This window comes from Oncorhynchus keta, chromosome 33 (assembly GCF_023373465.1).
Source record: "Oncorhynchus keta strain PuntledgeMale-10-30-2019 chromosome 33, Oket_V2, whole genome shotgun sequence".
Classification (NCBI taxonomy): domain Eukaryota; kingdom Metazoa; phylum Chordata; class Actinopteri; order Salmoniformes; family Salmonidae; genus Oncorhynchus; species Oncorhynchus keta.
Window position 1 is genome coordinate 19536108 of NC_068453.1, and position 12846 is coordinate 19548953.

General features: G+C 41.5%; 1 protein-coding gene across 9 annotated transcripts in view; it reads left to right on the plus strand.

Moving 5' to 3' along the window:
* The first annotated feature begins 659 nt into the window (after window positions 1-659).
* LOC118366359 (protein phosphatase 1 regulatory subunit 12A-like) overlaps window positions 660-12846 on the plus strand; it is a 76480-nt gene continuing 64293 nt past the window's right edge. For 5 of the 9 annotated variants that reach the window (XM_052492391.1, XM_052492389.1, XM_052492390.1 and 2 more), the window contains exon 1: window positions 661-991. In XM_052492391.1, coding sequence (XP_052348351.1) covers window positions 755-991 — 237 coding nt within the window. In that variant the 5' untranslated portion in view covers window positions 661-754. Of the gene's footprint in view, window positions 992-12846 lie in introns of all 9 variants that reach the window. The other 4 variants (XM_052492398.1, XM_052492392.1, XM_052492395.1 and 1 more) reach the window with 3 other exon arrangements.

Genomic DNA, 12846 nt, shown 5'->3' on the forward strand with positions numbered 1-12846 from the left:
CTTCTATCTCAAGGCCATCAGGCTGCTGAACAGCCATTACTAACTCAGAGAGGCTGCTGTCTACATTGAGACCCAACCACTGGCCACTTTAATACATGGATCACTAGTCACTTTATACAATGCCACCCTAAATAATGCCACTTTAATAATGTTTACCTATCTTACATTACTCATATTACATGTATATACTGTATTTTATACATCTATTGCACCTTGCCTGTGCTGTTCGGCCATCGCTTATCCATATACTTAAATGTACATATTCTCATTCACCTCTTTAGATTTGTGTGTATTAGGTAGTTGTTGGGGATTGTTAGATTACTTGTTAGATATTACTGCACTGTTGACAAATACAATTTTATTTTATTTGAAATAAAATACCTATTTTCTCTAATGTTTTGACTTAGTTTGACCAGTCACCATAAAAACCCTTGAAAAAAACTGGAAGCCATCCTGATAGAACTTACAATGAATAAAATTGACATTATGCTGGTCTCATTGCTCTTATTTATGATAATAAATTATAACACTCTAACTCTGTCAAGGAATGTAAAACCTCCTTTTCCCTTCATCTGCTGATGATGACGTTATACTGCAGATCCTGAGGTGACGTTGCTTTGTCTCGCGAGTTTATGGAAAACAAATCCAGACGCTCTCTCAGGCCCCCCTTCCCACGCCCAGTGCGCTGTGGGATAGTGGCACTATAAAGTATATCCTCTCTCGGAGAAAGATAAGAAGCCCGAGACAGGAGGGGATGAAGATGGCGGACGCCAAGCAAAAAAGAAACGAACAGTTGAAACGGTGGTTAGGGTCGGAGACAGACATCGAGCCTCCTATTCTGAAAAAGAAGAAGGCGAAGGTGAAGTTCGACGATGGCGCGGTGTTTTTGGCTGCCTGCTCAAGTGGCGATACCGAGGAGGTGCTCCGAATGATTGACCGGGGTGCTGACATCAACTACGCCAATGTAGACGGTCTGACTGCCCTCCACCAGGTTTGTCTTTTTCAGCTATAAGCCTAGACACTTCCCATACAAGAGCACGACAACCATATGTCTTGCCAAAGATCGTAGCTAACGTTACCTCCTGCCACAGTAATGGAGTAATTCCTGCTGAAGCTCAGTCTGTTTACCTAGCACGCCCGTCTTTTTTTAGACGAGACAGGGCCATTTCATTTGTTGGGCTGTGTTGATTGAATTGGATCAGAAGCGAAGGGGTGGTTAAACTCATAAAATATCTGATTGGTAGCTAGCCTGTTTGAGCTAGCTAGGTATGTTTAAATGCATTCGTAGCTTAGCTAATGTTATATGGATTGTTAGCTATTTGGTCTTCGTTTATCAGCAACTGATTCAAACATCCAATAGTCAGGAAGAATGACGTTGGCTTGCATGCTAACATTTAACCAGCCACTTGGGTGGTGCAGTTAGCATAGCTAATTAACGTCAGCCAGTTACAGGCACAGCCCAGATCTGCAAACCATTATTGGAACTGATCTGCCGCCCTGCTCTGGCTAACCTGTGTAAACGATGAAAGATCGCCGTATTGTTGTTTAACAAATACCCTTTTGTTAGTCTTTGGCGAGGTTAAAACTGCAGCCAGTTGTGTTATTTGAGTCAATAGGAAGTACAGAAAAGTAACACTTTTTTTGTTGATAGCCAGCTAGCCAACTTGTAGCAAGCTAGCACAACTAACGTTAGCTAACCTGTGGAAAGAACGTTTAGCTCGCCAGTGCAGTGGCACTGTTCGTTACCAAGCATAAGCTTGACTGCAGTCGGTTGGCAGTAAAACGCCATTCAAATTAAATTCAGATGTCAGCTTGGATCACGTCGAAACTGTAACATGCAACAATATTTTACAATATGTTGAGCTACTGTAGCTATGCCGCAGTCTCTAGACTAAAGGGCAGGACGACTGTAATATTTAACGAGCTACAGTCATGACACATTTTATATTTTAAAGAAATATTATGTAACTAACCAGTCTAACTCAATTATCATACAACAGCCCACTAACGTGTTACTAGCAAGCGTTAGCCTCAGTAGCAAAATCTTTTGACATTATGTTGCTACTCCTATTATTTTAATACTACTATTGTAGCAATTTAATAACGTTACAATTTGTACCCACATTTTGTCATTTCCAGTGTGATATATATATATATATATCACAATGCATTTGGCCTATTTTCTGTTGCTGCTGTAAGGTGGGCACATCCTAGTTATTGTGATGTATGGAGGCTATAGCTATGCAGAGATCTGTGTAATTGTATTGTACGCTCTCTGCATGGATTGGCAATCAACTTGTGCTGTTTCAAAGTAGTTAGGAAAGTCTACTTTTAAAATAGCCTAGCTAACTAACATTCTTAGCTTAACACTTAAGTAAATGCTCAGAATTAGAATCATATGCTCATTTTATAAAGATTGTTACACTTTGGAATTGGCTATTGGCTCTAAATTAGGCAAGCTAGCATATATCCTGCAGATGTGTTTGGATTGCAGTGTTGCATTACTGACATGGGTTTTGCTGCACAGTAAACTGTTCTGCAGTCAGATAACAGCTGACACATTCTCTCTGAGAGATGTGAGGTTTACATGTCAATATCTGTCACTTTCAGCTGTGTGAAAGAAGCCAATCCTAGGTTTTTGGGCTGTTAATATTATTAGTCAACACTTTAGCCTATCTTATGGCAGGTGGAGCACCAGCCTGTTACCTTGAATACTGACAACCAAAACAGAGTGCCTGTGGAAGCTAGAACTCCTCTAAGTCAGGGGAAAGTGTTTTTAAAACAGATACTGCACATTAACATTTTACGCCATACCATTGTTTTGTCATTGTAACATGTTAATTGTCCATCAACGGTTTTCACACTGGCGTAAATGCAAAATTGAGAAAATGTAGGCCTGCCTTGCTCCCCAAATGCATTTTTATTAAAGTCAGAATGAATCATGGTTTATTGAAGTCTTGCATACTCAGTGTCTTGAACCTTACATCTACAATGATCTCATCACCCAGATGTCCCGTTTGCTAAGTGATGCATCACCCGCTCTTTCTCATAAGTAGTGTGATGTGTGCACCTTTTTATAAACTGTTATTGCCGGGCAAGGCTATATCCCCCAAGGCTGATCTCAGGGTGTGGAATTGGTGCCATATCTCTAGAATAGATGCTGCTGTATTACTAGTTGATTTTGGGTGGGGGAATTCACACAAATTACTTTGTCTTGTCAGACATTTAGATAGTCCCTGACTGGTAGTACATGTCTCTTGCTTAGGGCTGGGCGATATGGCCAAAATATTATCACTGTATTTTAATAAAAATGGATGTTATTTGACAGTATAAAACACTTTTTTAATAATGCAAGTTCTAAATTTGCTTTGAGTAGTGAGTGACCCTAGGGTGGCAACACAAACATTAAGTGATTTCAATGGGTCTTTCTCCATTCTGATTGTTTTATACTGTTCAATTCAACCCCAAAAATGTAATTTTCATAAATTTCAAATTTCTAAACCTCTTACAGCTAACCCCCTACTTTTTTTCAATTTCCTTCTAAAGACATACCCAAATCTAACTGCCTGTAGTTCGGGCCCAGGACCAAGGATATGCATATTCTTGGTTTCATTTGTGAGAGAACACTCTGGAGTTTGTGTAAAATTGAATGTAGGAGAATATAACACAATAGATCTGGTTTAGATAATACAATGAAAAAAAACATATGTTTTTTCATTTTTATTGTTGTATCATCTTTAAAATGAACAAGACAAAACAAGCACATAAGAGGGCAACAGTACTTGTGCAAAGTTTCAGAATTATAACTTCCAAAATGAGTGTGCTACATGACATTTATCATGAAGTCACCCAGGTGTCCCACACAAGTATCCCAAATGTACCCAAGTGGCCAAATTGGTGAAGTTATCCATTTTGAATGGAATAACTATATACATAATACCAAAATCGTATTCTAACCCCCCCCCCCTCCAAAAAAATGAAAAAAATATATATACATTTACGAAATAACACTTTCAATATTTGGAAGACCCTCAGTCCTCTACACAATATTGTGCTGCTGATGCCAGGTGCCATAGCAGTCTCTTTCTGCTGTAAAGCAGAGAGTCACCAAGCATGTGGTGCAGGTGATGGGGTACTTTTGCAAAGAACACAGCGACGCCTCCATGCTGTGCCCTTTTGGCCCTGAGGCACATCCATGCCTGTAGAAATAAATTTGGGCAGATGAACACCACTTGTGGCAGGAGCTGGATGAACCAGCTTTAGTGGGGGATGGACACCTTGGCACTGGGGACTCCCATTCGGAGTCGGTGTCACTGGGAAATAAAATGTTCAGTTCGAATAGTTTCACATATGAGCCCTGTATAATAAACAGATATATATATATATATGAGAACAGGGAACATAACATTGAATATATTATTATAGACCTGCTAGATCTACTGTCTCCATTTCATTTTGGCGATTGTTGTGGGCCTGCCCTCCTCTCAACCGCCTCAAATAGGCTAATTCATGTGGGGTGGGGCGGCAGACACACATCTCGGCCATGCTCCCTCTAATCCACAATATGTGTATATATATATACACACAAACATACCCCCACCCACAATGTATAGCCAATGTGTACTTTACACATTTCATTACATTTTTATAAATTGCTACTAAAATGTAAAAAAAAAAAAAAAAAATTTATATTATTCATTTCAAACAACGGCATTAGCATGAGAAGAACAAAACAATGTCCTCTCCGTTCAAAAAATAATCCTCCATTTGGGAATCGCTAAATGAATCGTCCTCCAACAATCTGTCTCACTTTCCCGATCAATTTCTTCTAAAATTGTGTGTACATCTGTATATCTAGACTTAGATTTAGCTTTCCCTGATTTAGTCGCCATACTGGTTGATATATAAACAGCTGAAGATGCGCTTTACCAAAACAATGCTGTGCATAACATGCGTGGCTCCTTCCGGTATGAATCTTCAATGGCGAATGACCCTCTTTACGCCAGAGTTTACAACATGGGTTGGTCTTCCAACACATAAACATTACATATTGCCGTTAGCTCAGCTCATTGGCTATCTACCCAGCTAGATTTCAAGACGATCAGTGGTCATTGGGTTAAAATGCAGCCAATCAACGAAACAGCGGTCATATCATTGGTGCACAACAATTTCATTACTTGTTGTCTTCAAATCGGGTTCTGTCAGTCAATACGTCCCGCGAAATGACCCATCAGGTTTGGTTGTGTTGCAAACAAACCAGTTGATTGCAATGAAACATGACTGGAAAAGTCATGTTTAGTGTGTGTATTTACATCGAATGTGTCGTCAAATGGAATGCGACGGAATTCATGAAACAAGCGGTTCACAAAATGTTTCGTGTTAAGCTATAAAAATGTATTTTATCAAACAAAAGACCATTCATTGTGTAACAATGAGCATTGGGATTGCAAACAGGAAGATTGTCAAAGCAAAACTATTTATTTTATTGCAATTTGATGTTACACCTGTGGTGGTTGAAATGGTTATTTTTTTATGTGGCTTTGTTCTCAGATAATCGCATCGTATTCTTTCGCAGTAAATCCTTTTTTAAATATGACAACGCAGTTGGATTAGCAAGATTCTAGGCTTTCGACCCATGTGAGACACTTGTATCGTCATGAATGTTTAATATGACTATTTATGTAGCGATCACCGTATGTTGTCGAATTTAATCCCGCAAACGGGTTCGGTGAGCAGAGAGGTTAATCAGCCTGCCTTTAGGGTGACTGAGTTGGGCTTCCTTTCAAATGGAATTAGTCAGTCCCCCGCACTGAGCAGGCTCACTGGGTGAAAACATTGCCTTTTTTTGGACCGGAGTCCGCTCCAGGGACAAGCAGAGTTCGGAAAGCATTTGCGACGCGGTGTTGGAGACCTAACCATGTCTGGAGAGACTTGGAGCAGCTTTGTTTGTGTTCCAGCATGTGATCCTTGGCTTCAGGGTCTTGGAAAAGAGTTGACGACAAATTAGAGATTGGCTTTTAGCATGCTAATCCTAGGATTTCAGGAAGGTCCGGCTGATGTTGGTTTGCTTAAACCAACAGAGATTTCGTTTAGAGATGTGCACTGTTATTTGAATATCTGAACAGACGTTGGTATTAGAATACTTTTGAGTGTTCATTTTAGGGCCCAAAAAATGTATAGGCCTATTTTAACACTGAAAGAATTTTCTAAATGTAAAATATCCATGTGACATTGTTACATGCAAGAATATACCATGACATTTCAAATTATACATTTAATAAAAACAAACCTTTCATTGTAGTTTTTGACGTTCTCCCCATAAAGACTGGTAGCATTCAGGTGTTTGTTGGCCAGTCAAAGTGGCTCAATGGATGGGGAGTTTACTATTGCAATGCAAGATGGAATACAATTATGTGATTAAAAGTGAGCGAAATGTGGCCTCAATTAGCCTAGCTAGCTATAGTTGGCTAGCTTAGCTTCTCTAGGCTACTCCAGTCAAGATGGGCGCTGTTATATGGGATGATAAATAACATTGTGGCTTTTACAAGCTAGGTAGTCTTGGCTGTAGATGAGTAGCATCGCTCTCTGCCTCAGTCTGCTCATTCCCATCTCACCGGCACCTCCACAGCTCCCTCGTGCAGCAGTGTTAAAGTTTTAAAAAACGTAACAAAATGCATGTATTCCAGATATCCGACAAATCTGATTTGATTGGACACGTGCCAAATACAACTTTCCCAAAAAATTGTTTAAACATATTTGCTGTTAAAAATATCTTGATACCATTTGAATAGTGACATTTTTGCTAACCCCCATCTAATGTGGCTCAGTCTGGGTTGCCTCTTTGTTTTGGTTGCCACGTTAATTGTCCCTGATTGCTTTGCTAATCATTATCCACATAAGGAATCTCTGCCTTCAAGGAGTAGGGCCAATTGGCTTAGAGAATCAGTTGTCAGAATGATTGGTTAATGACTCTCATTAGTAGGATGGACTCCCCTCCTATTAGCAGGAGGCCAGTAGTGGTAATGCACCCTAGTCCCGGTCTTGAATGGAACTAAACCAAACAGTAAGTCAATTCTCCCCAATAGGACACTACCCATCCCCCATTCATTGTAAACAAGCCTCATATTTTCATTGGTCCCTAACAAGTCTTCCACGAAAATGTCTTTATTAGGTGTATAGGGTTAGTCACCTGCCAATGGTTTGACTAGCCTTTTTATTAATAGTCAATCATTGTGCCACGATTCATCACTACTGTAATAATTGGCTTAGTCGTGAGACTACTGTGGCTTTAACATAACTCTAATGCTACTACCACGCAGGTACCCAAGTGACCACTGACCAGCCAGGCAGTGTAGGCTAATTGACATGGTAGAGTGGCAAGTCTCCTTTCAGTTTCAGCTGTAGAGCTGTTATTTTATCTGCAACAATTGTTTATGGGGGTTGTCGGGTGCTGATGACATCAGCGGCCATTGACATGCCCTGAACCATGTCCCTTCCTTGTGACATGGCAGTGACCTCTAGCTTTGATTGTAACGATGCTTACGAGGAGGGTCACTCACTCCTCCTTGGGTGCAGTGACTGCACTGCACTCCTGCCACTTCTGAGTGCCAGGTTATAAATACCACCTGCATCAGTTCTTCTCAGTATAGATTGTTTGTGGAGATGATTCTAAGTTTGGGTATGAGTCACCGCCACACATACTCTGGACCGCTTAGCTTTGTACTGGAGGCCTGGCATGCATTTGGAGTTTGTGGACAGTCTGGCTTGAAAGGGTTAGTCTGTGTGGAACAGAGATCACCTACTAGTCACTGAACAATGGCCTCTGATCACATTGTGTTGTGAATGAGCACCACTGTTCTTAACTATGGACCTGGAGGACTAGGCTTATTTGGTTGATTTGAAACTGTTAATCAGAATTGGGTGTGTTAAGGTTTCTGCATGTTACCAGTTCGGAATAGTTGTGATAATATATGCACAAACATTTTGTGACGCTTTGGACTTTAGTGAGTTTTTTTTTTGGCTGGTTGGGCACTTTATTTTTTAGAAACATGTCAAATGATGTTTATAATCATACCTAAGGTTGTTTTTAGTCTAAATAATCGATTATATTTCAACCGGACAATAACGTTGTCAATATAAAAGGTAAACAAGAAAGGCGCACTCTCGGTTGTGCGCATTGAAAAAGCTCTGAGACACTGTAGTGTCCACTCATTCGGAGAGGTCTTACTCCCTCATTTTTCAGAATACAAGCCTGAAACAATTTCTAAAGATTGTTGACATCTAGTGGAAGGCATAGGAAGTGCAATTTGAGTTAAGTTAATGGATACTGTAAAGGCATTCAATAGAGCTACAAAATAAAAATAAACTACTTTCTGGATGGATTTGTCTGTTTTTTGCCTTTCAAATCAGTTCTATTATACTCAACATTATTTTAACAGTTTTGGGAACTTTAGTGTTCTATCCAAATCTACCAATTATATGCATTTCCTAGCTTCTGGGCCTGAGTAGCAGGCAGTTTTCTTTGGGCACGCTTTTCAAATAAAATTCTGAATGCTGCCCCCTATCCTAGTGAAGTTAATGCACCCCCCCATGAAGTACTGAATAAAACCTCTTAGATGTAAAACTGTGTGACTAAGAACTTGGCAAAAATGAATGTCAAATTTGAGTTGTCATAAAAAGCTTAGATTAATTCTGAATATTTGGCTACGGTGTCTTCTAGGTTTTCATGTGAAAGTCTTTTAAGGGAGTATGCGAGCACACTCGTTCGGCTACCTGAGTTTGACGAGGCACCAGCCGAACTGAAGCATGCTGACGTCTTTACTGCTGGGGCACAAGCCCTCACACCCTGCAGCCCTCTAGGACCACTGAGTAAATTTGTAAACCAGAATTGTACCGCTTAACACAGTTGCTCCCTAGAGGTGTGGGGTGGAGAGGAGGTACAGGGAGTTGTGAATGAGGGGGCAGGACTGGAGAAAGATTTTTGTAGATATGCACTGGATGGGTAGCATTCCGGTTCTGTCGTCCTGGCCCGTGCATTCCTCGCATGACAGTTGGTGGAAACCATGGCAAAGGGAGAGCAGAGCAGGCATTCCTCAGCTGTCACCTACCCCCCCCACACCACCACACACACACACACACACACAGTCCTGCCCTGCCTGCCAGCCGCTCCCCAGGCAATGCCAGGACCCAGCTGACTGCTGCATACTTTGCAGGCAGGGCCTACACAGGGAAACAACAGGCGTATTCACCCATATCTGGCCTTTCTCTTGAGTCATCCACATTGTATATCACTTAGTGTATATAGTCTAGCTCGTACAGTTATTGTCAAAGGATTACATTTTTACTGGATCATCAAAATAGCTTTTTGTAAGTTGTGGTTTTGACGTCACGGTGAAGGCTTTACGACATCATTGGGTTTGGTTCGATAAAATGCCAACTGCTCACTTTTTTACCATATCAGTTTACATTCCACGCCCTCACTATCGGTGTGTGAACTCTAACAATATAACCATGGCAACGTCTCATGCCAAGTTGCTAGCAGTTTGGCGGCCGATTCCCGTACATACGGAGTTACATAACCACTGACTGAGCAGAGTAGCCAGCAGCAGTTTAGAATCACATGGACTGCATGAATCTTGAAATGGAACCTATGCAGACAGCAGTGCATGGGGCCCTCACTGCAGTTCCATCCAAAGCAGCACCAGTTACATTAACACATTACATAATTGCTTCAGCCCCAACCCTGAGATTCTCAGCTGTGGCAGAGGCTCCCAGTCAGCCAATGAGAGCCGGGGGGGCTGTCTCATGGCAGGAAGCATAGATTCGACTTTCAGTAGAGGTGTTGAGATGTTTTTGTTGCTTGAATTTAATCTCTTGATTAAATTTGGAAAATGTACTTGTTGACTTGATATCTGGAAGGTCTGGCCTTGTAAAGTGTTGTCTTCACACAGATCCTATTGCTGAAATATTATGTTCTGGAACATTTCTTTCACCAGTCATGCGGCACTCTTTTATTCTTAAGGCTGTAAACTCACTTACCCTGGTGGAAAGCGGAGAGCGTTTTGGTTTACCACGGAGCACCTGATCTGAAGTGAGAATTGTGTGTCAGGACCTGAAAGCGCTGCCCAATTAGTGCTAGATTTAAGTTGATTTGGGGTGAAACGAGCTGTGTGACTTTTGATGACGGGGGAGCACCGTGTTCCTCATTACTAGGGACATTTGTCGTTGTTCACCTTGGAAGATAATCAAAGGAATGCCGAACAAGACTGAATACTTTCAGTCAGTTTCCCCCCCCCCCATACCAAGGCCCAGAAGATAGACATCATTCTCTACCTTTTCCTGTAGCTGTCACTCCGAGCCGGGTTTCTCATTGAAGGTGTCTGTCTATTCCTAGCCCTAAACCAATGTTGGAGGTGGCCTGTTTGGCAGTGGACTGGGTGTGCAGGCGCTGTGCGAACACAGCACATGGCACTGTTTTGTTTGTGGAGGATGGGACTCTTACAGTGTATTGCCCCACTTCCTTTGTTGAAACCATTCTGAGGAATGTTTAGAAACCCCTGCCTCTTGTGTTGGGCCCTGTCAACAGAGAATGTTTAGCCCTACCAAAGGTCAGTGCCATTACAAATGGCAGCTCTGAATTAAATGTAACTGTAGCCATTGGTTTATGGTGAAGGGGGTACTGTACAGCAGCTGGATGACCTTATATTTGTTATGCGATCGTGGTGAGAATTCATCACTGTTTAAGACATTAAACATTTGGTCGTTTTTGGAGAACTTTGTAAAATCCACACTACATTGGTGGTTGAGGTGAGTTTAGCCGTTACTATTTAAAGCTCCTCTTGTAGAATGGCACTATAGAAATAATCTATTATAAGAGAAATATTTCAACCGCCCCTTTTTTGTTGAAGATGAAATTTAGGCTTTCTAATTGACCTGCCAAAAGGCATTGATTCATGCATTTATAATGCACAGAGCAGATTGAGAATACATTAATGTCACTCAGTTATTTATAGAATGGAATGAATAAAATCTGAATCGTATTACTTTATGCGTTCAGTCGTCTGTCTTGTAGAAAGGTTAATGGCAAATACAGTGATGTTTTCATAACCGTAGCAGTCGATTGCTTGTCAGTTTATATGGACACTAGTGCATTAATAACATAATTCAAGTGTTACGGGTCACCCAACCCAATGTTGATTCAACGTTGCCTCTGAATCATCAGCATAACTGTCACGGGCCTCTAGCTTGTGACAACTGTATTATTAGAAAAGCTCACAGAACTTGCACATTCTACCTGTTTATAATTGGCAGGTCTTGCTCTGTCAGGCTGGCCCTGTCTAAGTTTTCATTGAAGTGTTTCCACAAAACCTATAATCAAATTCAGGAAGTCCTTGTGTCGTTGCTCTCGGCTGCTTCTCAACAGTTCAGTTAGTCTGCTGATCATGACACGTCTGCATGGCTTCCTTGCGCAATGTCACACATATTAGAAAGCAGACACCTTCCATGATTGTTCAACTTCAGATTTTCTTGGAAAAATGACTCTGTTACCTCAAATAAAACACATTTATAATATAGGCATAAATACTAACATTTTCTTGAGACATTGATACCCAATTTCTTGGTGCTTTAATTTTGAAAGGGCTCGATTGGTAGGAACTGTGAAGTATTTGAGACTAGCGTCACTGCAGGTTGAAACTGGTTCACCTGGGGTTGTAGGTAGAATTCCTCAGCAGGGGTGTAAACTCGACCCTCTTTTGCCACATGTGCTCAGACAGACGTGACAGCCAGGCAAGGATGTGGAGACTGACTTGACCTCTCACACATTAGCTACCGATGGGCTAGGTGCTCTGCGGATGTCGGCCATGATCAAGACGAGACAAAGAAGCTGGAGACTCGGCTATACATTTAAAGGCAAAGTCACGGTTGATTTGAAACCAGAAGCTACCATTCATCCACACCTGTGTACCACCCTCTCCCACAAGTACATTTTGTGAGCTCTCTTGCTCTCTTTCCTACCCCTCTGCCCCACATCTCCGTCCACACTTGGGCCTTAGCATAGTATTGAGCTGCTGCAAAATGCTAGTGGGATGACTTCAGCAGCGTGTCTGTTTTTATTCACCCTGTGGCAGTCTTCTCTGCTCTAGATTGGTTTTTAAACTATCCCAGGGTTCTTTGCTTTCCAGCAGTCATATGCCTCACTGAGTGTGGGTTTATAACATGCCTTTGAACTGAAAACACCTGGACGCTGAAGACTGTGAATTCCTATGTCTTATGCAGCGGGAGGACAATTAAGCCCAGTCTGTTTTGTTGCTGTCCTGGGAGGGAGAAGTTACATTCTTTCTATAATAAACATTAGAAATATGATGGACTTTTTGTTTTTGTAAGCAATGTAAAACGCAGGTGAAATTGTTTAAAATCAGTTTCTTTGAGCTACATTTTCAATATGCAGACCATATCTGAACTCAAATGCGATCCCTGAGGTAAAGCCCTGATTACAGCCTAGGTGAAGGACCATAAGATGTAGGTCTAGAGTATGAGTGAAGGACCTACAACTTACTAGATGTGACAGGCTTCACACCCCTATGTGGTTTCAAAGTGGGCTACTTGCCTTGCCTATAGTCAACCAACCCAGTACGCAACAACGTCTTTTTAGCTACCTTTGTACAGGCTAACCAGTCTGCCTCTTCCCCTCAGCCTGCGATGGATCTAGTTTTGTACTGAGCCACCACCAGCCTTGTAACTATGTGCCGGTGAAACTGCTGTGTGCAGTTGTGCTGACAGAGGCTTTTAATTATTGTCTGTGGTGTGTGTGCTGTGCGTGTGTATTTGACTGCAGAGTAAAAGCAG